The sequence below is a fragment of the Penaeus japonicus genome, unplaced genomic scaffold (assembly GCF_977035675.1).
Source record: "Penaeus japonicus unplaced genomic scaffold, GWHDUDI00000001_assembly GWHDUDI00000016, whole genome shotgun sequence".
NCBI classification, from domain to species: Eukaryota; Metazoa; Arthropoda; class Malacostraca; order Decapoda; family Penaeidae; genus Penaeus; species Penaeus japonicus.
In genome coordinates this window covers 3,534,570-3,562,069 of record NW_028234418.1, presented here as the reverse complement: position 1 = coordinate 3,562,069, position 27,500 = coordinate 3,534,570, and the positions used below count along the sequence as shown (strand labels likewise).

The following is a 27,500-nucleotide window of genomic DNA, read 5'->3' as shown; positions in this document are numbered from 1 at the left end:
AAGCTGGAGTCTGCTTGTGGAAGCAACCAGACTGGGTCTTCCTCTCACCTGCCAGTTCTTGGTGGCAGCCGGAGCGAGGATGTACAGGCTGCCTCGAGACCTCTGTCATCCTCTTGCCGTTGCCGCAGAAAATCGCCAAGAAAACATGATCAAGGTTCTTTGTCGGGACCTTCACATGCTTCCTTACGGCGTCGCGAGACTCCCGGAGCACAGCTTAACGCCCGGCTTGGTTCAGTTCTTACGCCAGGAAGAAATCGTTCGCCTTGAGGAGCTAGCGGTGCAGAATTCCAATATTCCAGACGAAGACGCTGCAGAAGCACTTGCGTCCTACACGCGAATGGAACAGGGCCGGAATGATTTGGTCCCCGCTTCGTTTCTGCGACTGGCCGGGAAATGTGGACTGGTGCATCTCCTCCATTTTGCCAGACAGCGCACTCGGGTTGAACTTGAGAATATGGTGGATGCCGCCTCTGGATCGAAGTTACTGCACATCGCTGCGAGAAACGGCAGAACAACAATGGTTGAGTACTTGGCAGCCGTAAATAATGTGAGAACAGATACAACGCTTCACAAAACTGGAGGGTTTACCGCAGCTCACCTCGCCGCCTTAATGGGGCACACGACCTGCTTCGAATACCTCCGCTGCTTTCCGGGAGGAGACTCGCAGTCACAGGTCGACATGACGCCCATGGACCTGCTAACTGGTTTCCGAAACAACGTGGAGATCCTGAGGCTGAATGTTGTGTCCGAAAGAGAAGAAAATATAATCTTTAACGAAAACAAGCCAGAAGTGGTTTCGAAGACCTTAATAGAGGTCAAAGCTCGTCATCTTGGCATTTTCTCACCTGCCCAACTCAGAAATGCGAGTCTCCAGTACAAAGTCAACTTCAACTCGCGGGAAAATCTCCGTATTAACAGAACCATAACAAGGGAGATAACGAGGCTATGCCAGAGGATTGCTGAGCTTGACCCTCGCTACGAAGGAAATCTTGTCCAAGTCGGATCCGTTGCCGAAGACATTCGAATGTTTACTGCGGATGAGATGGACTTTAATCTCGAGCTTTGCAATTTCCACTGTTTCCAAGGAGGAGGAGTGAGGGCCACACATAGGGGTGGTAGGAACAATCTCTGGGAGGTTTCTCTCGAGAGTGATGTGGAACCAGAAATGTTCAGAGACCAAAACTTTATCCTCTTCTTCAAAAAGGCGACTGAAAGCGCACTGGAAGACTTTCAGTTCCAGTCGCCATATTTGTCCGTTATCTACCCCGGCCTCGAAACAACTAAAGTAGGACTGGCACTATACTTGGCGTGGTGCGAACCTGGCCCTCGAACGCTCCTGCTGAGCGTAGATCTCGTGCCGGCCATCCGAGCGCCGTGGCCAGAAATCAACGGTCTTCATCAACTTCCGTACAACATACGCGAGGAAATCCACGATATGCCCGTATCCCTCACCTCCTGCGGTCAAAACAGCTGGCGTTATAGCCTGTCGGTCGCAGAGGCAAGAATCATATCGGATCTGTGCGAGGACAACAAGCGCGCAGTAATTATGGCCTGCAAACTCATCTGTTCCTTGCTGAAGTACGACTGGTGGTACCCTGAGAGGTACAAGCGACACTACCAGGTCTGGAATCGTGTGTATCTGAAGTTGGACTCCCCCGTGTCATATATCATAAAGACTTTGTTCACTAAGGAGATCTCACGTGCCCGGGAGTGGACGGAGGGACATTTCATAGAGCGGATTATATCCATTTTTGATAATATGATATCGGCGGACACGTCGGAAATAGCTAGAGTCCGGTCCTTTTTGTTGCCGGAGTATGAATCCAACCGCTTCGGCTACGGGGCAGCGGCGATCAAGAGCTTCCTGGAGGATGTAAGAGCAGGGAGGTTCAGGCCGTTCCCGTGATTAGACAACCCCCCCAAAGCCAAAGCCAAAGCCAAAGTCAAAGTTTAGAAAGAAGATTGGGAAGGAAGAATCCCCCAAAAATAGGAGTTCGTTGAAGAAACTCCACGTCTTTAGTCTCTTGGTACAAAATGGTTTATCTCAGTTCGACGCAGACATACTGAGCATAATTCGCAAATCTCTCTGAATTGAACAGCTGAGCATAGCGAAAATAAACGAGCCCGGGATAGAAAAAATGTTATATTGTAACTTCAGAAATTTGATGAGGATGATGTGTATACTTTTGGATTTCATTGTAGCCAATGTTAATGTCTCATATTTAGGGTGTATGTCGTAATGTATTATTAGAAAATTAATTAATAAGGTATATACATCCTTTATTTCATTGTAACCAAAGCAAATAAAACTATTATACCGTATCCTTAGAAAAAATGAAAAGATGTCGGCTATATCTTTAGATTTTATTGTAACCCCAACACCCAAAAGCTTGTCTTTATATAAACTTACTCTATCATCATAATGTCAGCATGCTTGTTTCAAGGAGGTAGATAAAGTGTTATCTGCAGTGGCCTTATCTGCAATGTCTAGAAAATATTTAATGTTTAATTTCAAATATTTTCCGGTTTAAGCATCGCACACACACTGTTTCAGAACCAGCTTTGACGATTCCAAAATTTTACGTATTTATCTTATATCGTCACTTGCTTCTGAATAATATCACTGAGATTTTACAAATATGTATATGTATGCATAAATACATTCTTATATATATATATATACATACATACACATACACACACACACACACACACACACACACGCGCGCGCATGTGTGTGTATGTGTGTGTTTATATATATATATATATATATATATATATATATATATATATATATATATATATATATATATATATATATATATATATATATATATATATATATATATATATATATATATATATATTCACACACACACACATATATATATATATATATATATATATATATATATATATATATATATATATATATATATATATATATATGTATATATATATATATATATATATTTCTTTATATATATATATATATATATATATACACACATATACATATATACACACATATGATTATGATAGTTCTTTATACTCACTAACCCCTTGTATCCAGCAAAAACGCCAACAACAATTGAGGCAATTACTTACATACTACTCTTGGATCAAATCATTTACATCAAAAGTTGCAGCCCATCACCAGGCAACATTATTGGGATATAGAATATGACTGGTGGTCCAAATGTGTGCCATGGGCTGTTCTCAAGGGGGCCATGGACATTTTAATCGTTACTAATATTTTCAAAAAATAAACACGAGGAACTTATTTACAGTAAATACAATCCAGTGTATTAGTTCTTGCATGGAAAAGGAAAACTATTTGAAGTTATTGAATACGTCTTTATTAGCAGTATCACTCTGAGGGGCAAGAAGGTGGACACAAGTTGGCCTTGGGCACAAAAAAAAGTTTGAAAAAACACTGGACTAAGAAGAAAGGAAAAAGTTAAGATACAAGCAAACACAAAGTGTCTCTTATAACGATTATAAACTTAGTGAAAATAGGAAATATGATCTTCAAGTGTTTTTATCTCAGTGAGTAGGACTGGCACTATACTTGGACATATTCTCGTGCTTAACAATTGTATTGATTATGAAAAGGGTCATAGGAATGCCATTTATATCCTGTGATGCCGATTATATAAAATCTTATATGAAGATGAAGACTGATGCAATTGAATATATGTAATGTGTATTAAATGACATATATATTATAATCATGTAAGACAATGATCCCTCAAGATCAAAGACTATATAAGATTTTGTCTGAAAAAAAGAAGCTTTACATACGCCATCCCTTCATTCAGTCAGCTGTCAGAGTAAATAGTAAACATTCAACAACAGAACCTCGTTGGTCTCTTTGATATCGGTAAGAAATGCGAAATATATAGCATTTTGATGTCATATTGTACGGAGAAGAGAACATGTTTACATTATTATTCATTAGAAGAAGAAGAAGAAGGAAAAAAGGATATAACAAACACAATAATTTCGTGTTTCCACAAATTTTCTGATGGAGTTTATCTTTCATTGTTTATAAGCTTCTCATTATGAATTGCATATTTTGTGCCATTCTTCGGCAGCGTTTTGTGCCACTAGTGTGAATAGTTTATGCTTTTTTGATGAGAAAAGATTAAAGAGACGAGTTTTCTTTCTTAGGGCGAGACTCTCGATAAAAACAAACACATTAGCCCAAATTTAGCCCCAAATGAAAGGTAAACTAAAATACTGAACCCAATTGAAAACACTGTAACCTAATAAACATAATGCCATGTTAGAATATTCAGTAGTGATTCCCTATTTTGCATTGGAAGTAATGCATCCGTGATGTATTTTATAATAACAATGATAAACAAAACAAAAACAGAATAGTCAGAAGTCATCAGTATTAAACATTTTGAAGTTAAGAAAGATTTATATCTGTTGTAAGTAAGTTTCTCGTAGGGTTCTGTTTTTCATTTGGGCCATTTGTTTCTTTCTGAAAGACTCTCATGAAACTTAGTTTAAACATCATCCTGAACCCCATTCATGATGGATGATGTCAAATCCCGTCTTTGGAATATTTCCCGCACGATATGATGTCCAATCACGTCATGAAATATCATTATATGTGCACATTGTACATAGGTCTGTTTGTATATACACATTGTAGTTCTATTTTTATATTCATGTTTTTCATGAAAAAATAATGATAAATAGAAAGTTGTCAACCCTGAAAATAGAGTGAGTTATAATCACTTTGAGAGGTTCAGTGCAGCCTTGTGCCTTGGGAAATTGCATGGCAGGAGCAGAATAAGACAGATATCCACCTTACAGTGATTATTTTACTAACAAAACGTTGTCCATTTTTTGTGCACTTGTTTGGAAAAAAAAGCTAAATGTTCAATTTGTCTATAAGAGAAAATTAACCTTCAAACTGCTGGCTGGCGATAAACAGAATAATTTAAGTTGCTCATGGTTTGGGGCTTCACAAGGCTCGACTATTTTAGGCAGTTTACAGTGGGTTTATGTATCGTAAACATGTGCGTGTTGCTGAAAGTGTTTTGAAAAGTGTAGTAAAATCATTCACTGTAACCTATTCTCCAGTACAGCATATATATTGACAATGAACTCACGATGTTTCTCATCAAGTAAGAATCTAGTCCAACCTAAATTGTGCCTGAATATGTGTGGAGGATTTTTGTTGACTTTTTTGTCTTAGCATTGGTACAATAGCAACTGTGATAGCTGTGCACATGGTACGAGTGAATCAAATGAGAGAAAGCCACATATTTTACACTTTTATTTTAAATCAGGCTGAAATCAACAGTATCATTGATGTGTGTCCACCCGAACTCATCCTAAAAATCTGATATCCTGTAGATCCTTCAAGCCTGTTGGAGAGGGAGGGGGAGTGCTAACTCAGAAACTAAAGATTCGCAAAGAAAATGACATGAAATTAGGTCAATGAAATGTAATAAGTCCCCTATATCATGTGCTCAGAATTTGTAGTTTTTTTCTAGTGTTCAGAATCAAGTTGTATTATTAAATCTTATGTTTTTGCATCATTTAAATTAGGTTATACAGAATAAAGAAGTGAAAAGTTGGCCAGTAGTGGCAGCTGGTCGGGGGGTCATTTTGGCTGGATGGTGGTTTAACCCATTCATGCTGGGGCGATTCCAACTTTGTATGGTTGTTCTAAATATAGTGCAACATAGATATACCATCCTCTCTTGATAAAACATTCGATACTGAGGTAGCTATAACAAAGAAGTCGGTAGTGACCAATATCTCAGCCAAAACTAGTATATGAATACCTAAGGACTCTACTTATTGGAACAATTCTAAGATACATTTTTGGAAAATTCTCAAAATTGAATACGTGTATAAAAGTTAAAACAAGTGTTTATGATGCGGTTTTACGGTGAAAGTAGGCAAAATGAATGAACTTAAAAGATTGGGATAAGTGGAGCCTGGACAGATTGGTGGAAAATGTGTGCCAGTCATAAAATGGACATATGTGTATTCTAAAGCCAAATTGTTAATATTTGGATAGATTTTGTATCTTCTGAAGGAGATGATAGAATTTTAAAATCCTCTTCTGAAAGAAAGGGCATATTTTTGTCCTTGAGTCTAATATGTAATTAGAGTTAAGATGTTATATACATTTCTTATGATTAAGATCTTTAAAGCCTGTAAAGCAATTCCTTCTTTCTTGTATATAAAGTTTAAAAAATATATATCTTAACATGTTGGATCATTTTTTATTTTAATTATACATTCATTTTAGGAAGAGGATGTCTTCTGTATGGAACACAGCAGAGAACCTTTTACTAGCACCCAGTATGGGTCTACCAGATAACAGGGTCAGCAGTCTCCCTGAAGCTTCAGAAACAGTGAGTGTTGTAGCGTTGATTTTCACCTTAGCAGTTTTTAAATGATGAGAAAATAATATATACTCAGCTTTATGTAATATATCTGTACTTGCACAGGCTTGTAGGTACACTTACATATATGGATGCACGTGCAAAGAAATAAAGTGGAACACAGACTAATATATAGCCTCTTACAATTTTACAAGTGAGAATAATTTTTTCATGCAGGTCGAAGTGGGCGATGGGAATGAAGAGATGTTAACTACCACCCCAATATCTGTAGCATCAGCAATTCCAACAGTAGCAGCAGTGACAGCAGCAGCTACTCCTGGTCGATCGTCTCCAGCCCTGACCTTATCAGGTATGCTAGTGGTTTCAAAATATTGTGGTGGGTATTGTATATACAGGTGGCAAAATATTGTGGTGGGTATTGTATATACAGATTGCATAATATTGTTGTGGGTATTGTATATACAGGTGGCAAAATATTGTGGTGGGTATTGTATATACAGGTGGCAAAATATTGTGGTGGGTATTGTATATACAGATTGCATAATATTGTTGTGGGTATTGTATATACAGGTGGCAAAATATTGTGGTGGGTATTGTATGTACAGGTTACAACTCATTTGTGTGACAATTTTAGGAGCAGACCAGTGGCATTGTACCAGTTTTTCTTTACCAGTGGAAACTTGTTTTAGAAAAGGAAAAATAATACATATAGTATGCTTTATTACTGATAGTTTGGCTTATGTTTACTGGATTTTTTTTTTATAACAAAGTGTTAATCATGCAGCTTAAGTTAAGACCTTGCATTTTGCTGTATTACCACCTCTTAAACCACTTGATGGTCTTATATAAGATATATTAGTAATCCAAGGTAATAAAACAACATCAACTACTGTAAGTTAGCTGTGCTAGATGTAAATGATATGTGAAAGTGCCAATTCTAGGCAGCATTTATGCAAAGTATTTACTAACAGATTCAGATCACTCCCACTGATGCTCAAGGTGGTAACTGACTTGTGATGTTAATGTAGTGTTTTTATTTTCAACTCTTCATGTGAAGCTTGTACAGAATTGTAAAGCTTGTAAAAGGAAATGTAACACCTAGTGGTGCTACTGAATCTACAGTTAAACACTAAATGTACAAATGTATAAAATGTGTAAGTCAGGTATTGTGTGCCCTAAACATATGCACAATTCTTTGCTGCATTAACTTTAAAGAATGCATTGTCTTTTGCACTGTTGTAAAAAGGATTTTGCAACTAGGAAATTGATTTATATTCTACTCAATTTTTTTTCTTTTTAATGCTAATCTACTACATGTTTATTTATTAATTCATTTATCACAGAAAGTTTTTTTTTTTCTGTACACCAGTCACATGATAGGATTAAAAAAAATATATATCTTATATTTAGTTTAACCCACTCAAGACGGGGGCATTCCAGCCTTGAATGTTACAATGCCGGGGCTTTCGAGCGCTTAGGCCTAAATCAATTAAATGGCTGGCACAATACTGTGCCGCCCGGCCACTGGGCTTTTGAATGAGCGGTACAGTACTGTACCACCCGTCCAGAGAGGGTTAATGCAGTATTTGGAGAAATGATGAGACTAAATCATGAATTCCTTTACAGGTGGTGGTCGTGGGGTCTCGGACAGAGGACGTGGTCGAGGAAGCAGTCTCCCACCAGCCATAGCAGAGAGACTGGCAAGACATAAAGCTCAAGAACAATTAGTATATAAAAAGAAGATGAAACATCTCAAACAGATCGTGAAAGAACTCGTATACGTAAGTTTCCGTCGTGTGGTTTTACCAGCACGGGCAGCTCAGTTTTTCTTGAGTGCGTAGCTTCAAAGTTATAGTTTTGAGTTATGATGCTCTTGACTGATCTTTTGAGTATGATAAAGGAACGAGGTAAAAAAAGTGGTAGGGTTTGTTACCGTCTTTTCATGCCCAGGTCTGTCTAGTTTATGGGTGACTTGTATCTTTTGTGAAATACATGAGAGTGAAAATTGTAGGACTCTTAACCCACTGCGTACGGGTGTCATGACATACATGACGTAGGAGCTTTGGCCTGACGACGGGCGTCATGACGTACATGGCGTTCGGGGATTTTGGAATACTATGCTATTTTATTGTGCTATGAAAAAGGAATGAGTGATGATGGCTACTGCAGTCATAATTACTATAATTACCGTAATACCGTGTTAGCTTAACGTGCAAAACCTAGATGGCACCACTTTTTCCTAGCACCAGCAGGAGAGAGAGCCTTGAATGGCACCCATCCACGGTCTCTAGCAAGCACTGTCTCTATAGAGCGATGGCACACACTAAGTTGATGAACCCTTGCTCAAAACTACCGCCGATGAAGGATGTGCAGGCAGAACGAGAAGAGGAAGGTGACTCAATCCATACCCAGTGTCTAAAATGTGCTCCTGTGCCAATATGGATGCCTTTCATTGTGGCACTCACAGTCACAAGCACAGGTTTCATTCCTCTTCTCTACCTCTTCTTGTTATCTTTATTGTAGGGGGTTATATGTTTCGTATTCGTTCATGACAGCACAAAAATACGAAAAAATAAAGTTGTCTTTTGTCCTCCCATAAAACAGCAATACTTCTATCACATTGAGTATAAAGGAAATAATGAGCTAATATGGATAATATACTACAATTTTAGTCAACTGCAGCACTGATAGAGCCTGTTATATGGCACATATAAGTCTCTAAACTCAATAAAACACACAAAAAAACAAAACACAAAAAACGCTCTAGTTTTTCAATGAATGACTAAAAGAGAGTGGGAATATTCAAATTATAATGCTTCAAGCAGTCTGTCTTTAAAATAAAGCTTATCCTGGAGGCTGGGCAAGCAAATTTATCCCCGTCTGCAATGGGTTAACCCATTGGAGCCGGTTGACGTGATAGCACGTATTGTGGTTTTCGCGTCAGATGCCCTAGACGAGCTATGAGGGGAAGCCGCGCGCTCGGGTAGAGCGAGCGGGCAACCCAGGCTCGCGGCTTGTGCGCCCGAGAATCTCGAGGCGTTAGGCTTATGCGTTCGAGAATCCCAGTATTGTGACCGCGCAAAGCCGGAACGGCCACGGCGTGAATTGGTTAATAGTGTAGGGATAGAAATGAATAGATATATATATGGTTGATGTTAGACTATTTTTACAAAGAAAATCTGTGGATATTTAGAATTATTATTTTTATATTATCAGTCATTCCTATCACTTCTTGTCTTCCATGTATATGCAACAAATAGTGCTAAAATGTTATTTTTTCCATTAATGTTTATTTTTTTTATGTTTGATACCATTGAAGTATTTACATTTATTTATCTCTCTCATTCACTTTGCTACCTTGGCCAAAATGTTGGTTTTGTTGCTATTAAACTGAATATTACTTTTAAATTATTAATAAAAAGCTATTAATAAAAATTAAGATGCTGTGCTATTAAAATTCAGGGATATTTATGCTCCCACATTCATTTGTGCAAATGGATTTCTGTGTATTATTTGTGAACATTACAGTCAAATTATTTACTGTATTGTTATTAAACAAATGTTTATGATAGAAAGGCAGTAATATAACTCTTCATATTATTGTGTTTCTAAGTAATAACAATACATTGTGAACACAGTTTAGGAGTTAATGTCAGATGAGAGTCAGCGAAATCTTGGATTAGTATTTTTCTTTCTTTTCCAGGAAAATGCTGCTTTATGTGACCAAGTGGCAGAGGTCCAGCAGCAGCTTGTAGTGGCTGCAGAAGAGAGAATGTTTCTCCTCAAGAGACTGTGTCATCACCAAACGACTGCCGATCACCACAACCAGTTAAATACCAAGGTAAACATTGCACTAGACTGATGATTTATATTTGATGACAGAAAGGAAGAAAAAGGAATTGGTTTATGTTGAATGGAACTTACCAGGATGGAAGGCTGTGGTGCCTATGCATGAATTAATTGAGGAATTTAATGAACTTCTCTCATTTTTGTACAGAGCAACAGCTACCTTGTTTTAGGCAGCGGCAGCATCGATAACTGGGATGGCAAGAAGCCCAAGCAAGCAACTTTGAAGCGTAAACCTTCAGATTCTAACCATGGTAAGTAGGAAGCGCACTAATTTCTTCATCTAGGATGTTTGAGAAAAAATATTGTTTTTGCATAGTATTCAAGTAATCTGGCCTGGTAATGTATTTGATATCGAGATATAAAACCCTGTCTTTCTTGTTCGGTCTAGCATTATAGTATCAACAGGAATAGATTGTCTGACCAGGACATGTGAGATTTTAAAATGAATTCTACTATGCCGTGAAGAATTCTTTATGGCATTTGCACTTCAAAAAAGGTATTGAGTATATCAAAAAAGGTATTAAGTATAAAAGTGAATAGAAGAGCCTGTTCTTGCATATTCAGTTTATAGTAAATGAAGCAAGGCTTTGAAATCATCTCTTTATGATTTATGTGCTTTGTGTTCTTACTGTCTAACCAAAGTAAAATGATAAAAATATATATAGCTTCAAGAAAGTTACCACAAGTGAATTTGAAGTCAGAGTATTTATCTTTCTATAGGAAATAATACCAGTGCTTCAGCATCATCTGGATCATCAGAGAAAGCCATAAAGGCCAGAAAGAGTGGCAGCAACAAACCAAAACGATTATGCCCGCCCATCACTCTAGACTCTGCTGGCCGCCCCATTTTCCCGATAACTCTTGGTCCCCTTACCATACACAGCCTTGGAGAGGTATGTCTCTTTTTACTTTTTACTTTTTTTTTCTTTTAATATAAAAAAACAGATTTAGGTAGTAAAGCAGCAAATACTGTATGTAACAGCAGTTATTAGCCCAGTATTGGATTGGCAAATATATTTTATAATGTTCTAATGAAACGCTGACTAATATCTGTTCCTTAAATTTATAAATACATTTATTGAAACATAGCACAATAATACTTCTTAACCCATTGCAGACGGGGATAAATATGCTTGCCCAGCCTCCGGGATAAGTTTTATTTTAAAGAGAGACTGCTTGAAGCATTATAATTTGAACATTCCCACTCTCTTTCAGTCATTCATTTGATAAACTAGAGCGTTTTTTGTGTTTTGTTTTTTTGTGTGTTTTATTGAGTTTAGAGACTTATATATGCCATATGACAGGCTCTACCAGTGCTGCAGTAGACTAAAATTGTAGTATATTATCCATATTAGCTCATTATTTTCTTTATACTCAGTGTGATAGAAGTATTGCTGTTTTATGGGAGGACAAAAGGCAACTATATTTTTTTCGTATTTTTGTGCTGTCATGAACGAATACGAAACATATAACCCCCTACAATAAAGATAACAAGAAGAGGTAGAGAAGAGGAATGAAACCTGTGCTTGTGACTGTGAGTGCCACAATGAAAGGCATCCATATTGGCACAGGAGCACATTTTAGACACTGGGTATGGATTGAGTCACCTTCCTCTTCTCGTTCTGCCTGCACATCCTTCATCGGCGGTAGTTTTGAGCAAGGGTTCATCAACTTAGTGTGTGCCATCGCTTTATAGAGACAGTGCTTGCTAGAGACCGTGGATGGGTGCCATTCAAGGCTCTCTCTCCTGCTGGTGCTAGGAAAAAGTGGTGCCATCTAGGTTTTGGACGTTAAGCTAGCACGGTATTACGGCAATTATAGTAATTATGACTGCAGTAGCCATCATCACTCATTCCTTTTTCATAGCACAATAAAATAGCATAGTATTCCAAAATCCCCGTCATGTACGTCATGACGCCCGTCGTCAGGCCAAAGCTCCTACGTCATGTATGTCATGACACCCGTACGCAGTGGGTTAATATAGTGATTTCTTACTCAGGCCACTGATAATTGCATCTATGGTTTTCCCATAAGGTGCAGTTGAGTGAACATTATGAACTTAATCCTTACAGATTGTTAGTGAACGTGAGGCCTACCACAATGAGCACTGCATTTTTCCGGTTGGCTTTTGCTCATCAAGGATGTTTGCAAGTCTTCAAGATCCTCTCAAGCCAGTCCTTTACACGTGCAAAATTGTGGATGGAGGACCCATTCCAAGGTGAGACTTGGAGACTCATCACTTTTATTATTATAGTATTGCTATCACTGTCAGTGTCAATATCAATTTGATCATCATAATCAGTTTCATCATCCTTACTATCCCATGCATGATTCTCTTTAGTCTTACCCCCTTTCAGTTTATGTCATTTCAATAGTTCTGGACAGAGTAAATATGTTATATGTATGGTTAATATTATTATTATTATGTGTCATAGGTTTATTGTCACTTTATATATATATTGATGATTATTTTCATGATCAAAATAGTCTCTTCTTTATAAACAAGTTCTTTGACTCATGATCTTTGATTCCCAAGGTTTGAAGTTGTGTGTGAAGATGAGGAAGAGTCTGTAGTGGTAGGAATGTCCCCTGCGGAATGCCACAATCACATCCTCCACACCATCAACACCACACTCAATATGGACCTTCTTACTATTAGGTAGGTTTTTTATCGCATAGGGTTCCGATGTGAAACGTTTTCTTATGCTAAAGTAGACTGAAACGGACTGTTCTGCTGTTCCCATGTTTCTGCTGGGTCTTTGGATTACAGAAATGTGAGAAGTGTTCATGTGACATCCTTCAAATATATTGTTGTGGATCATTAGCTAGACTGAAGATGAAGGTAATTAATTATCCATTATTAAAATAAAGGATATCACGTGCTTACCTCTTTTTTCTATAACTTTATGTATTATAACTTCTTTGATAGTAATGTTCATAGATATGGTATTTTAGCATCTTTAAAAAAAGAGATCAGATATAAAGGAAAAGAGCAATAAAGCTGAGAAAAAGGACTATAGTTCCATTTGTTTTCTCAAAAGCTAATTGTGTATTCAACTTGTAAAATAACTTATCCCTCTATACAGCATGATATAAACTCTCATTTTATATTGTGATAAATCCAACAGGCCAGAGGGGTCTGATAGTGAGGAAAGAGGCTGTCGCTTTTTTGGCCTAACTCATCCCAGTGTCCAGAATGTGCTGCAGGCCTGCCCAGGGGCAAGAAAATGCTCCAAGTATAAATGGGTTAAATTTGAGGTGAGTTGAGAAACTATGGAATTAAGACGTACTTTACTGAACTTTATGTGCTTAGGTAAAAGAAGTTTATTAAACTTAAAGGTGTAACATTCTATGCCAGAGATCTACATTTGACTGTTAGTAAGAACATCAAGTATTTGAATAATTATTTTAGAATAGATGATAGTTTCCCTGTCTGAGTTTTGGAAATTATCCTGATGAGTGGCCCAATAATTTTTTCTCTACTGCAAATCAAATATTGCTTCTTTGCAGGTTTGCCGCAGTGAGGCAGAGGTTGAAAGTGTCTTCGAGGCGGAGAAAGAGGCCTCGTTGTGCCATGAAGCCCTTTTGCGGAACATCCGCTTTGCTCGGCATCACGTCACTTCTCCTTCATAACAAAACTTTTATGCCTTTGCATTGGTAAATTAGTGAACAAATAATGTAATTGATGTAGATATCTCAGTAATTAAAATGGTTTCTTAAAGTTGGAAAGATGTTTGGTATTAGCCTGAAGGAAATGTTGAATGTTGATGTTAACGACTTAATTTTTTTTTGTTAGAATCATTTTGCTATTTTTAGAGATTTCTCTTGCTACTGAATTGCTTACATGCTTACACAATATGTTTATAATATGCATCGGAAAAGACACCTTAAACTCCAGTATGTAGAAAAGAGAAGAGAGAGAAGAGAAGAAAAGAGAAGAGAGGTAGATATAAGACACAGAAAGAGAGAGACAGAGAGAGTATATATTTGTTTAAGAATTTCATAGCATCATATTTCCCAAGGCATTTAATCAAGTACTTACCACAAATACTTTCAGTACTTATATCCAGTATTGCTGATTCAGTACAGGCAACATAGAGAATAAATAAATCTCAAAATAACTGTGATAAGTCTGATTACATGTTTAATTATGCTCAACTTATGAAGCTATTTCTGGTCAAATTAGTATTATGACTAGATATACAAAGAACAAGATTAGGGAAAAGGCCCTGTATTTTGCTATTATATGTTAGTACTTTATTTTTTGGGATAGAAAAATAAAATAAAAATTATTTATGTTAGTTGACAGTGTGAATAAGAATAAGGGTAATTTTAAATTTGCTAAAATACACTGGTTGTTTTCGTAGCACATATCTGATTATTATATCCTGTACGACAGATAACCATTGAAGGCATGCAAAAAAATACACATAGAGTAGGAAGATACAATGGCTATTCTTTTGTTTTTTTATAAAAATACTTTTGGTACCATCATCTTTTAATAATGTGTTATAAGTGTGTTTAGCAAGAAACACCAAGTCAACATGTATTTGGTATAATTTAGGGAAAAAGAAGAAAACTGAAACAGTTTCAAGCTAGAAATTTATTTAAAATAGCTCTTAGCTCTTACCCATTAGTTTACGACCTCTCTCTCACAGCCACCGACAGTGTCTATTTTGACTTCCATGAGCAAAATGCAGCACTTACTTCTAAAATTCTAAATCAGGCAAGTCTGTAAATCCTCTTTCTTTCAAGAGAGCATTAATTGCTTGAACAACGGAGAACATGTTCATTTTCTCGTACAAAGTGTAGGGGTCGTTTTCCTTCTGAGCTGCTTTCATTCTCCCTTCCGTATGGCGGCTCAGGCAGGCAAGGCGTCCTTCATCGGTTTTGATGCCCAAGAAGCGTAACATTTTCCGGACCTCCTTAATGGGGTTTTCGCGAATCTTTTCATAGAACACCACATGCAGTCTTGTAGTGTTCTTTAGGACATATTCATACGTTGCCCTCCATTTTTGCAGTTTGATGCGCACAAACTCGTGGAATTCTGAAAGTAATTATTCTTTCTTTAAAAACAGTCTTTTCAAAGGAAATTCTATATGAACTACTTCCAGCATAGTACAAGAACAAATTATGTTAACAAATTGTAACAACAATTTGCAGCACAAAAGAGTGAGTTATAAACATTTTTTTCTGCCAGAAGGTGTACTGGGTGAAAAAATGAAAGCTATGAAAATTGAATATTATTACAAAGACATAACAGTTACCTGGGGTTAAATAATAAGAATAATCTATGGAGCCAGTAAACTTTTGTGAATCTGCTTCTATATTCCAATAATTCCAAAAAGACAGGATAGACCTGTGGAAAAATATACAAAGCATTAAGAAGGAAAGTATTTTTGATTGTTTTCTTGAGAGATCTTAAATTTGACAAATTATTATATGCACTCTATACAAAAATTGGTGGACAAACTACAATGCATATTTTAGCTAATAGCAATAAAATATGAACGATCAGTCGCCAATCTTACCTGCAAAACACAACATTGGTAGTGTTAGATAATAATATGAAGCATATATTAAATGCGTATTTCAGTATGTTTTATTATTTGGCAAGCAAATTCTGATAAACATTTTATATTGAAACAGTCATTATATTCTGGAATATTGATTCTAATTCATACTGTCTTTTTCTACATTGTACCAAAATCATGCCAAAAGGATTTGACAATTGTTTTTCTGATATTTTCTTTTATGTTACCTTTTAAAAGATATTTGTTTGGTAATTTATGTATTGGAGATTAATCTCAAGGAATAAATTTCTATGCAAATTGCAGACAGGGATAGATTTGCTTGTCCAGTCCCTAGAACGGGCATTAGTGCCACCTACACGGTACCCCAGATGAGTTTTAATTTAGAGTGATGCAGCTTCACGCGACATATCGAGACCTTTCCCACTCTCCTCCATTCACTTATTGTAAAGGTAAAACCATTTTTGTGTTCGTTATTTTTGTGTTCTACTGTATTGTGAGACATATATGTGTCATATGATAGGCTCTATCAATGTTGCAGTTGACTAAAATTGTTGAAGTATTCCTATTTTATAGGAGTACAAAATGCAACTTCATTTTTGTGTACTGTCATCAAAAACGAAAAAATATTTACATCCACAATGAAGATAACGTGAAGAGATGGGGAGGAGGAAGGAAACCTGTGCTTAAGACCGCGAGTTCCACAGCACAAGGCATCCTTACTGGCACAGTGGCACATTGAAGACACTGGGCATGGTTTAAGTTAGCTTACCCTTCTGGTTCTGCCTGCACATCCTTCATAGAAGGTACTTCAGAGCAAGAAGTCGGTATCTTGCTATGTGTCATTATTCTCTGAAAATAGTGCTTGCTAGAATCCGTGGATGGGTGCCATTCAAATCTCTCTCTCCTGCTGGTGCTAGGAGAAAGTAGTGCCATCTATATTTTGGATTTTAGATTGAAACATTTTGTTTAATATTACGGCAATTGAAGTAATTATGATTACAAATGTCATCATCACTCAATTAATAGGTAGCACTCAAAGTATAATAAAGAAACATAGTGATCCACGGTCCCCCAACGTCAAATATGGCATGCCTATTATCGTCATGTACGTCACGACGCCTGCAAGTCTAAAAGGTCATGCGTTATGTTTATAATGACACCCGTCCGCAATGGGTTACTTGCTTGCATGTACCCGGTATTTTAAAAAATGTCTCTAGCATGTATTTGTTAATCAGAGATTTTATTACCGGATGTATAAAGTATAAACTATACTCCGATTACCTTACAATAGATAGATAATTTACCATTCTGTCATGGATACTTTAATAGACCAAAACCCCATATTTTTAAATATTTTTTAAGATGTGTACTCTCTTGTTAGATCCTGAAATCTATAATTTGATTATTTTTCTATCTAGGAATATCAGACTTTGCATATTTTTTTCACCTTTTGAAATTTTTAATGTCTTTTTCAGACAAATAGTATATGGTTATAAAGTAGTAATATGTACTAATATAGTCTCTAGATTTACCACCAGCCTTGTGCTTAAAATAATATTAACCATAAGATGATGTATATTCAAACACCTCGTCTGCATTGTTTTTTATTTCCTTTAAAAAATGGGAGTTTATTATACTCCTTTCTTTTTCACGAGGTTATGAGGCTATGGGTTCTCACTTGTACCTAAGCTCTTATATTAAACAGTAATAATATATGTATATATATAAATGTGTATATATATATATATGTATATATATATATATATATATATACACACACATATGTGTATATATATGTATATACACATACACATACATACATATATATATATATATATATATATATATATATATATATATATATATATATATATATATATATATATATGTGTGTGTGTGTGTGTGTGTGTGTGTGTGTGTACATGTGTGTATATGTATATATGTATATATATACAAATGTTTATATAAATATATATATACATATATATATACATACATACATATATATATATATATATATATATATATATATATATATATCAATGTTATATATATCAATATATATCAATATATATAAATATATATATATATATATATATATATATATATATATATATATATATATATATATATATATATATATATCAATGTTATATATATCAATATATATATATATATATATATATATATATATACATACATAGATATACATACATAGATATACACTGTACTTGATTTTTACATTAATTCAATGAAAATGAACTCCATGTAGATCATACATGATATTTACAAAACAACGATATATCATTCTAAATCTTTACACGAACTTACCTTTGTCATACTTCTTCCAAGATATGAAACCTGACATCAGGTGATTAATATTTGCAAGTTGCATTATATATACACACATTCTCCTTCCACAGAAAAAGTATTTAATAAATCAATTTCCACCATTTCAATCCTCAATAGACAAAACCATGTCTTTATCTGGTTATTATACCGTTGTTCTTTTCTTTATAGTTCCTACTTCAATACCTGAACTCCTTTTTTTTTGTATGGAGATATAATGCGAACTCTATTGATATGCTTAATTACTAAAGTTTCTGTTGTCCTAAAAATAATTAAGCATGGAGGATTTACTGAAACAAAATGGGTGACGTTTTCGAAAAAGCACTTAAAGAATCGTAATATAACAGAATCAAACGAACTGTTTCAGACCATCCACTCTTCCATGGATGGCAGGAGGTCTTGTTCTTAATTAAATACTCTTAGCATCAACAATCACTATAAAGTGTATAGACAACGGTGATATCTCGGTAAAGAAAGCTGAGTTCACGGCCATTCCCAACATGATGCAGCACCTGCTTTCCAGTGTGTGAAGAGCACACCTTACCAGCCGCAACACACACGACGTGAGCCTAATATATATAATATATATATATATATATATATATATATATATATATATATATATATATATATATACATATATATATATATATATATTTTTTTTTTCTTCTTCTTCTTCTTCTTCTTCTTCTTCTTCTTCATTAACCAAAAGACAGCATAAAAGCAATTGTGGACACTAGTGTACTTTGGTTATTAGTGATTATGTTTGCTGAATTTCGTTTGATTTTCGTTTGATGGTTTAGTTCTATGGAATACCATGCTATACTATAAGACTATAAATACATCATACTGCACACGCCCATTCGACTGTTCTAAACAACCATCTGGGTTAATATCTGTCTCAAGTGCAAACCCGACTTTCCCCATAACTATGGAATTATCCTACGATACCAATTAGATATTAAAAAGGACACAAAACCTATTTACAGGACAGCAACGACCGAATACTAGTCGGCAGCTCGTTACTCCTGGATAAATACTAAGTACTTATTTTATGGAACAAGTCTTGTTCCATAAAATAAGTTCGTAGCATTTTTTCACAGGTCCATTGGTGTGAATTTTCAATCTTAATTAACAATTATTAACCGGGTTTGAAGGCTATGTTCTATGTTAAACTCACATGTGTGGCAAAGAGCTTTCCTTAATGAGATATACGAGGTGACTTCAAAAGCGGCATCTGAATGTGTTCGAGCTCGTTATAAGAAGCTTTTTGGCAACCTTGGCTTTGGACTCTAGAACTTGCGAATTTATTGCAAAAATTACGATGTGCGAGATTTTTTCTTTATCAAAAATAATCTAACCAACATTTGAAAAAGCGTCTTGTCTATCATATACTGTCAGTAGTCTATTGCTGATGAATACTTAAATTATTGATATATATATATATATATATATATATATTATATATATATACATATATATGTATATATATGCATATATATATGTATATATATATATGTGTATATATATATATATATATATATTGTATATACATATATATATATATATATATATATATATATATATATATATATATATGTTTATACACACACACGCACACATATATATATAAATATATATATGTATATGTATATATATACATATATATTTATTACACACACATACACACACACACACACACACACACATATCTATATATATATATAAATACATATATATATATATATATATAAACATACATATATACACATATACATATGTTTATGTATATAGATACATACATATATATATATATATATATATATATATATAAATATATATATATATATATATATTACACACACATACATACATGCATATATATATATATATATATATATATATATATATATATATATATATATATACACACACACACACACACACACACACACACACACACACACACACATATATATATATATATATATATATATATATATATATATATATATATATATATATGAACAAATATTAATTCCTATACCTCAATCCAACACTAACAAGCACCGACCATATCACTGACCTCGTGTCTGTGCAAAGTACCTGAGAAATTTAAAGTTTAAATCGGAAAAAAAACATCAACGGGTTCTGTAAGACAAGAACGTGCCAAGCTTGTGTTTAGCTTGTTCCGGCAGGTCGACGGAGGAAGGAAAAAAAAAAAAAAAAAAAAAAAAAAGAGAGAGAGAAAACTAAATGTAAAGTGTACAAAATAATAAAATGAAACTTGTGTATATCTAGAATCCCAAGTAATTTAAACATCTATGTGATTATTTGATGTAGATGAGATATGATGCATGTATAATTTAATGTTGGAAGATAATTATATAACCTCAAAGCAAATGTATCTAAATTTAGGCAAATAAAAGACTAAACTAAGATAAAAAAAAAAAAAAATATGCAAACGGTAGTAACAACGCTATATTGTAAGTGTTGATACCGGAGGAATATTCACATGAGTTGAAATATCGCCTTTTGCCGCTACGGTTGAATGCATTTGCATATTCACCATTCGCTCCAAGCTACAATTTTTTTTTTCTTTTTACCTGGTAGACATCTGTACATACAATTAATTGTAAATACCAGAAAAAAAATCGTGTGCTTAGTACATAGTAAATAGAACTTCAATATGGAGGCAAGTCTTTGGGAAAGCGGGAGACTATATGCGTTCTTCTTCTTCGTTCAGATACCTGGCGGGGTTTCTTATGATGGCGATGACAGGGTAGTCTGGGTGGACGCGAAGAGGAAGGAGTGAATGAGTCTTGATGACGAGGGACGTTCGCCACCACAAAGGATCGTCCTCACCCATGTATCCTGTTAAGACATCAGACACTTTAGGTTGTCCTCATTAAAAAATTAAAAGTAAAAAAAAAGCATCAGTCGAACCCGAAGTCAAAGTAAAAAAAACAAAAACAAAAAACATCAAAGACATGTATACGCAGAAGTATAAGAAGACACGTATACCAGAAGAAGTATAAAGTAACAGTTCCTTCAAATATATACTCAAATATAGCCACGTCACGGAAGGGCGGCGATGTACCTAAGCCTTTGAGATACTTGGAATGGTAAACAGAGCCGGTCACAATACCCGTTGCAGCCTCCAGCAAGTAACGGGTCCACGTGTTTCCCGAGCGGGGAAAGGATAGCAACCACGTGCTGGGGACTTGCAATCCGAACCACAGCTTATATCTGTTTGTGTGGATGTTAATGATTAAATACCATCACTAATTATATACCAATGTTGATAACGGCGATGACTATGATTATTACCGATGAATTTATAATGATAAGGATGATAATAATGACCGATAAAGGGATAAAACAGCAATGATGAGACTAAAATGGATAATAACAATGAAAACAAATTACAAATAAAAAAACAATGAGGATACAGATAAAACTATAATACCTAGAGCAGTTCGGGTCCTTCGGCCAAAGCACGGACGGCTCTCGAGAGAAGTCCCGCTGAAAGACGGTAAAGTTTTGTGCCGAAGCCGTGGCCAGGTGTTCGGACGAGGGGTATTGATTTAACCTTGTCGTGTCCGTTCCATTTGGAATGCTAAGATCTATAGCATTTTCTCTCGATGTTTGGTTGGCTGTACTTGTCTCGAACGGTGCCTTGGGAAGGGCTTGCGTAGCTACTGGTAGAGTGTATGGTAAGAAAGACATGGTCGTTTTCGGTATGCGCACTCGAGCACCTGTTGCTAACGGTTTCTTGTTCTCGGTTCTCGCTGTAAGTACTTCTGGAAGTATACTTGTACTTTCGTGCGTTGCCCTTGTCACATTTGCAGTTAATTCTATTGCAACTGACGCTTTCCCCGTTGCATTTCTTAACGGAGTTGCATCTCTTAACGTAGGCCTATTGGTAATCGGAACTTGCGTTGTTGTTGATGTTTCTGGAAAAAAATATGTAGAAAAAATGATGATGAGGAGTTTGAAGTGGAGAATATTTAAGAAACGTTACAAACAAGAAGTTAAGAACACACTTATACATGCACGCATGCACGCACGCACACACACACACACACACACACACACACACACATACACACACACATACAAGCACACACACAAACAAACAAACAGTCCATAAAATAATCAAACTCCTGATTTAATTAAATATGTAAGAAGTAAATGCTAAATTACACTAATTTAACCCATGTGGCATTAAACGTGACTAATTGCAGTTTGGTTGAGAAATTATAATGCGAATTTAAAATGTATAACTTTATTTGCCTTTCTCGTCATTAATTGGCTCAGACTTATTATCATTATCATTAAACTATCACTTCTACTGTCGTAATGGTTAGATTTGCCAATAATGACAACTTTAGGAATAATAACAATTATAACAATAATTAACATAGTGTAAAGTTTTATGATAATAAAATGATACTCATAATGATGATGATGATAATTATGTTAATAATATTAACTATGATAATGAGAATGTTAAGAAATGATGATCATTATGATACTAATGATATGATAACTGTAATAGTTGCGGTGGTACTGGGAATAATGATGATAAAGAACAGCAACATTAAAAACAATGATAAAGCAACAATATTAACAATGATCTTGATAATAATGATAATCACAGTAATAACAACAACGATGACACTAATGATATACAATAATCATAATTGTTATTAAAAATACCAATTAAAAATATATTGATATGAATATATTGATATGAATATATTGATAATAATAAAAATGTTGGTGGTAACAATGAATATAATAATAATGATGATGATAAAGATGAAATTACAAAAATAATGATAATGAATCTGAAGTATTTATAACAAGAAATAATAATTATCAAGAATAATAGCAGTAATCATAACCATAATGATAACCATTGATAACAGTAATAACTAAAATATTAATGTTATAAAACAATCAGCAATAATAATAAAAAAAACAATCATAACTCACTCAAAATCATAACAATAAAAAAGAGGAAAAAAAAGACACCAAACCGAGCCCTAAGTAAAAAAAAAAAAAAAAAAAAGCAAAAAAAAAAAAAAAAACAAAAAAAAATCAAACCGAACCCTAAGTCAAAGTAAAAAAAAAAAAAAAAAAACATCAAAGTCGAACCCTAAGTCAAAGTAAAAAAACAACATCAAACCGAAACCGAACCCTAAGTCAAAGTAAGAAAAAGTAAAAAGAAACAAGAAAAAAAAACATCAAACCGAAACCGAACCCTAAGTCAAAGTAAAATTGACAAAAACAAAAAAGCATCGAAGTCGAACCCTAAGAACCTCTCAAAACCGGAAGCGCCTTACCTGTTGATGCTGGAAATCCATGACTCTGCGAATTATAAGAGACATGAAAAGTCCACATGACCGCGGCTGTTACTGCGAGAGCCATGAAAGACCTGATGTTGGGAGTCTGAACTGGAAAGAAGAGAAAGGAAGTTTGGAATAAGATAAACATGAAGTTTGGGATAAGAAATGAAGTTTGAGATAGAAAAAAATGAAGTTTGGAATTAGAAAAGAATGAAGTTTGGGATATGAAAAAAAAAGTTGAATAAGAATAAGAAAAAAAGGAAATTTTGGGTAAGAAGAAAATGAAGTTTGGGATAAGAAAAAAATTAAGTTTGGGATATGAAAAAAAATAAAGTTTGGGATAAAAAAAAATCTGGAATGAGCAAAAAAAAAAAAAAAGTTTGGAATATGAAGTTTTGAAGTTTTGGATAATAAAACATGAAGTTCGGAATAAGAAAGAAATAAAGTTTGGAATAAAAAAATGAAGTTTGGAATAAGAAAAAAATAAAGTTTGGGATAAGAAAAAAAGGAAGTTTGGAATAAGAAAAAAAAATATCAATAACTGATGATGCCCGTAATGTATTTGTTTTAGTTAAATAAGAAAGACGTTTTCGGTATATGTATGTGACGTATTTGTAATTTATGTATTCCGAAAAAATGATACTGGAAGTTTTTTTCTTACATCTATTTCACGCACACGAAAATAATACAGATAAAAACGTAAGATAAAAACACAAAACGAAAATGACCGGGAACTTTTTGCGCGGTTGCCAACTAGTTCTTATGGATTTTTCTCTGACGCAGCAACGGGCGTGAGGCAGTTTACGTCTGGCATGTGAAATCAAAGGACGAGCATCGGCCATGTGTGTTCCCTCTATCTGGCTCCATCACCAACGCACCAGAAATGTTGTTTAGTAAGTCTTTTCTAAATAAGATTTATAATAAATAGCGACACTCCCCCACCCCACCCCACCCCCACGTGCACGCAACACCCGCCCCACACACTAAAAAAAAAAAAAAATGTATGTACTGTGTAATATATGAATCAATATAATGACAAAAGAAGAAAAAAAGGCAGTGAGGTGTTGACAAGAAAACAAACGTCTTGTCAGCGTTTGAGAGATCCTTTACTTATCTGATATCTGCAAATAAAGAATGTAATATATCTAAGACAAGAATTAAATCTCTTTCTTCAGATCAACATGGTTCTGGCGTGGGATACAGGGTAGGCCTTATGTGTGTAACAGCTGTTGCAGTGATGATGATTTACCGTTCCCATATGACGACTTATATGAGGCCTACCACTCTTGCCACCGGGGGTATTGCCGTGAATGAGGAGATGGGTATGATGGGTATTCAGCTGAGTCAGACCCAGTCTAAAGACGGAAGGAACACTAAATCAGGTTCAGTAGGTAAGTTGAAGAAGTGTCGCAAAAGTGTCTCTGTAGTTTATGGTCACTCGAATTTTAAAGGTTTACGTGTTTAATAAAGATTTTTTTTTTTTTTTTACATTAGTGGTTCCCTGTCTGGCGTCCAGGGAGGTAGTATTGAGGGTCTAAATTCAAAATTTTTAAAATGCGCCTACGAAGAAGCTATGATTGATCATGACAAGGCTGCTGAAAAGAAACTCATTTCAATATAATCGGCTTATTTAACAAACAGAACTTTAAAAAATAAAATTGAGTTCTTTGGGAAAAAATGAGAATAAAATGTGTCTCTGATGGTGAAATAGTTGGGAACCACAGCTCAACATGGATATATAAACGTTTCATAGTGTAGGCCTACATTTTCTTATCTGTGTTCCATTAAAAAAAACAGAAGCCGCAAATATCGCCAAATATCAAGACGCGGAAGCCAACGGTGTTCAATATCGCAACCTAAACATCAACATGACAGCGCCTTCACGTCAACTTTGGCCCAATGACACCCAGTGTGACAGGTAATACTACACAGCGTTTAATATCCATTCGTCCATCTTTTTTCTCTCTCTCACGTGCTTTCGCTCTCTTTCTCTCTCACTTGCTTTCTCTCATTTTACACATCCATCCGTCCATCTCTTTCTCTCACTCACTTGCTTTCTCTCTCTTTTTACACATCCATCCGTCCATCTTTTTTTTCTTTCTCTCACTTGCTTTCTCTCTCTTTTTACACATCCATCCGTCCATCTTTTTTTTCTTTCTCTCACTTGCTTTCTCTCTCTTTTTACACATCCATCCGTCCATTTTTTTTCTTTCTCTCATTTGTTTTCGCTCTCTTTTTACACATCCATCCGTCCATCTCTATCTCTCTCTCACTTGCTTTCTCTCTCTTTTTACACATCCATCCGTCCATCTTTCTCTCTCTCTTTCTCTCACCTGTTGATAGACGCCAACTGAACGTTTGTTATGGTATTTGCACAATGATTGGGTGATTATATGAAAGTTATGTTGCTGAGTCATAGTTTTTAATGGGCGAGAACGTGTATGGGCGGTCACAGGCGATGAGTCTTCGTACCGTTGAACCCTCCTAGTCTGGTAAGGTGAAATGATAAAAGCAAATTTCGATAAATATATTCGTGTGTGTGTGTGTGTGTGTGTGTGTGTGTGTGTGTATGTGTATGTGTAAGTTATGTTTTATAGGTTATTTACTATTCTGAAATAACCTATCTATTCATCCACGTATATGTAAGTATAAGTGTATGAATATCTCTGTGCCTATTTTTAGACATTCGTAAATATAAAAACGCAAACTCCCCCTAGATTTTACACAGCTTCGAGCTCAGCCACACACATCCTAACATGCCCAGTTACAATACTCTCCCATGGCCCAGGCTGACGGTGAGGCCTGGCCAGGGCATCAGCAAGACGTGGCTCCTCTCCTTCCCTCGCTCTGGTAACACCTGGACCCGTTACCTGATTGAGGCTGCTACCGGGGTTTCTACGACGTCTGTTTATCATGATAAATTACTCGTTCGACTTGGTGAGTTTGATTTATAATTTGGTATGGGTATTGCTGTCCTTTTTTTATTTTTTGTTTTTTGAAGGATTTAGTAAACGTTGTTGTTGTGAATTGTATTATTGTTGGTGTTGTAGTTGGTCTTATCATTGTTGTTTATTTTTGTTTTCTTGATAATTTAACTGTTTGTGTTTATTCTTTACTAAGACTTGTTTTGATTACATTTTTTTCATTAGTAAATATACCAAATTAAAGAATGTGTATGATCCTTAATTCGTGAAAACAGTTAAACTTTAGACTCTACCCAGTTGGTTAGATTATCTCGATTATCAACTATATCTTTAAAAAAGGGACACTGAAAGGGATTTTATCAGGGGAATGCAAAACTTCTTTCCCTTCCCTTTAGCATTAATCATCCCATAAATTCCTGTTTATACAGATTCCCGAAATTTCGACATCGTGCGAAAATTCCCTAGCTACTTGTGTGTATCCCTCTCTCATACGCCTTAAGACTAACTACAAGAGTAACTACAAGAGTAACTAAATCTATCACGATCAGGTATTCTAGCGTGGGTAGCCCTGTATCTAGGGGGGAAAGGATGAATATGTTCTAAGACCTCCCTAGATCCTACAGGTCATCGTATCGGGGCTATGATAGAACATCGTATAGCACTAAATACGTTTTCAGGGCAAGTGAATTTTAGTAGAGATTGAAAGGATTGCCTCACGGAGCTCCAGAGATATCCTTTTTTGATAGCTGGATTAAAAGAAGATAAACAAAATGTTTGTATATGTGTTTATATGTATATGTATATGTATATGTATATGTATATGTATATATATATATATATATATATATATATATATATATATATATATATATATATGCACACGCACAAGCACACGCACACGTACACGCACACGCACACGCACACACACACCCACACACACACACACAGACACCCCCCCCCCCCCACACACACCCACCCACACCCACACCCCCACACACACCCACCGCCATTCCATTCCCCAGGCTACGCTAACCCTTTCTCTCTCTCTCTCTCTCTCCATCACAGGATTCCAAGGCGAACGGGAAGACATCGACACAGGAACCACACTAC

General features: G+C 35.3%; 4 protein-coding genes across 4 annotated transcripts in view; 3 read left to right on the top strand and 1 right to left on the bottom strand.

Moving 5' to 3' along the window:
• Positions 1–2,319, top strand: part of LOC122249686 (uncharacterized) — an 8,494-nt gene extending 6,175 nt beyond the window's left edge. Inside the window, exon 9 of the mRNA XM_043010761.2 lies at positions 1–2,319. This exon is cut by the window's left edge and continues 152 nt beyond it. Within this exon, the coding sequence (XP_042866695.2) occupies positions 1–1,906 (1,906 nt within the window). The 3' untranslated portion in view covers positions 1,907–2,319.
• A 1,474-nt stretch (positions 2,320–3,793) lies between these two features.
• On the top strand, positions 3,794–13,958 carry LOC122249685 (transforming growth factor beta regulator 1). Its single transcript, XM_043010759.2, has 11 exons — positions 3,794–3,883; positions 6,284–6,389; positions 6,597–6,729; positions 8,007–8,161; positions 10,084–10,221; positions 10,378–10,480; positions 10,950–11,122; positions 12,302–12,447; positions 12,766–12,888; positions 13,358–13,487; positions 13,740–13,958. The coding sequence occupies exons 2-11, from the start codon at positions 6,291–6,293 to the stop codon at positions 13,860–13,862; spliced, it is 1,323 nt and encodes a 440-aa protein (XP_042866693.2). The 5' UTR covers positions 3,794–3,883; positions 6,284–6,290; the 3' UTR covers positions 13,863–13,958.
• An 859-nt stretch (positions 13,959–14,817) lies between these two features.
• On the bottom strand, positions 14,818–24,308 carry LOC122249690 (uncharacterized). Its single transcript, XM_086545612.1, has 7 exons — positions 24,272–24,308; positions 23,464–23,574; positions 21,582–22,068; positions 21,213–21,361; positions 20,863–20,986; positions 15,497–15,588; positions 14,818–15,276 (listed from the first exon to the last, which is right to left on the bottom strand). Exons 1-7 carry the CDS (start codon positions 24,306–24,308, stop codon positions 14,939–14,941), a joined length of 1,338 nt encoding a protein of 445 aa, XP_086401738.1. The 3' UTR covers positions 14,818–14,938.
• LOC122249691 (WSCD family member GA21586-like) overlaps positions 24,201–27,500 on the top strand; it is a 4,509-nt gene continuing 1,209 nt past the window's right edge. The window contains exons 1-5 of the mRNA XM_043010768.2: positions 24,201–24,359; positions 24,642–24,857; positions 25,264–25,384; positions 26,255–26,403; positions 27,456–27,500. The exon at positions 27,456–27,500 is cut by the window's right edge and continues 76 nt beyond it. Coding sequence (XP_042866702.2) covers positions 24,350–24,359; positions 24,642–24,857; positions 25,264–25,384; positions 26,255–26,403; positions 27,456–27,500 — 541 coding nt within the window. The 5' untranslated portion in view covers positions 24,201–24,349. The remainder of the gene's footprint in view (positions 24,360–24,641; positions 24,858–25,263; positions 25,385–26,254; positions 26,404–27,455) is intronic.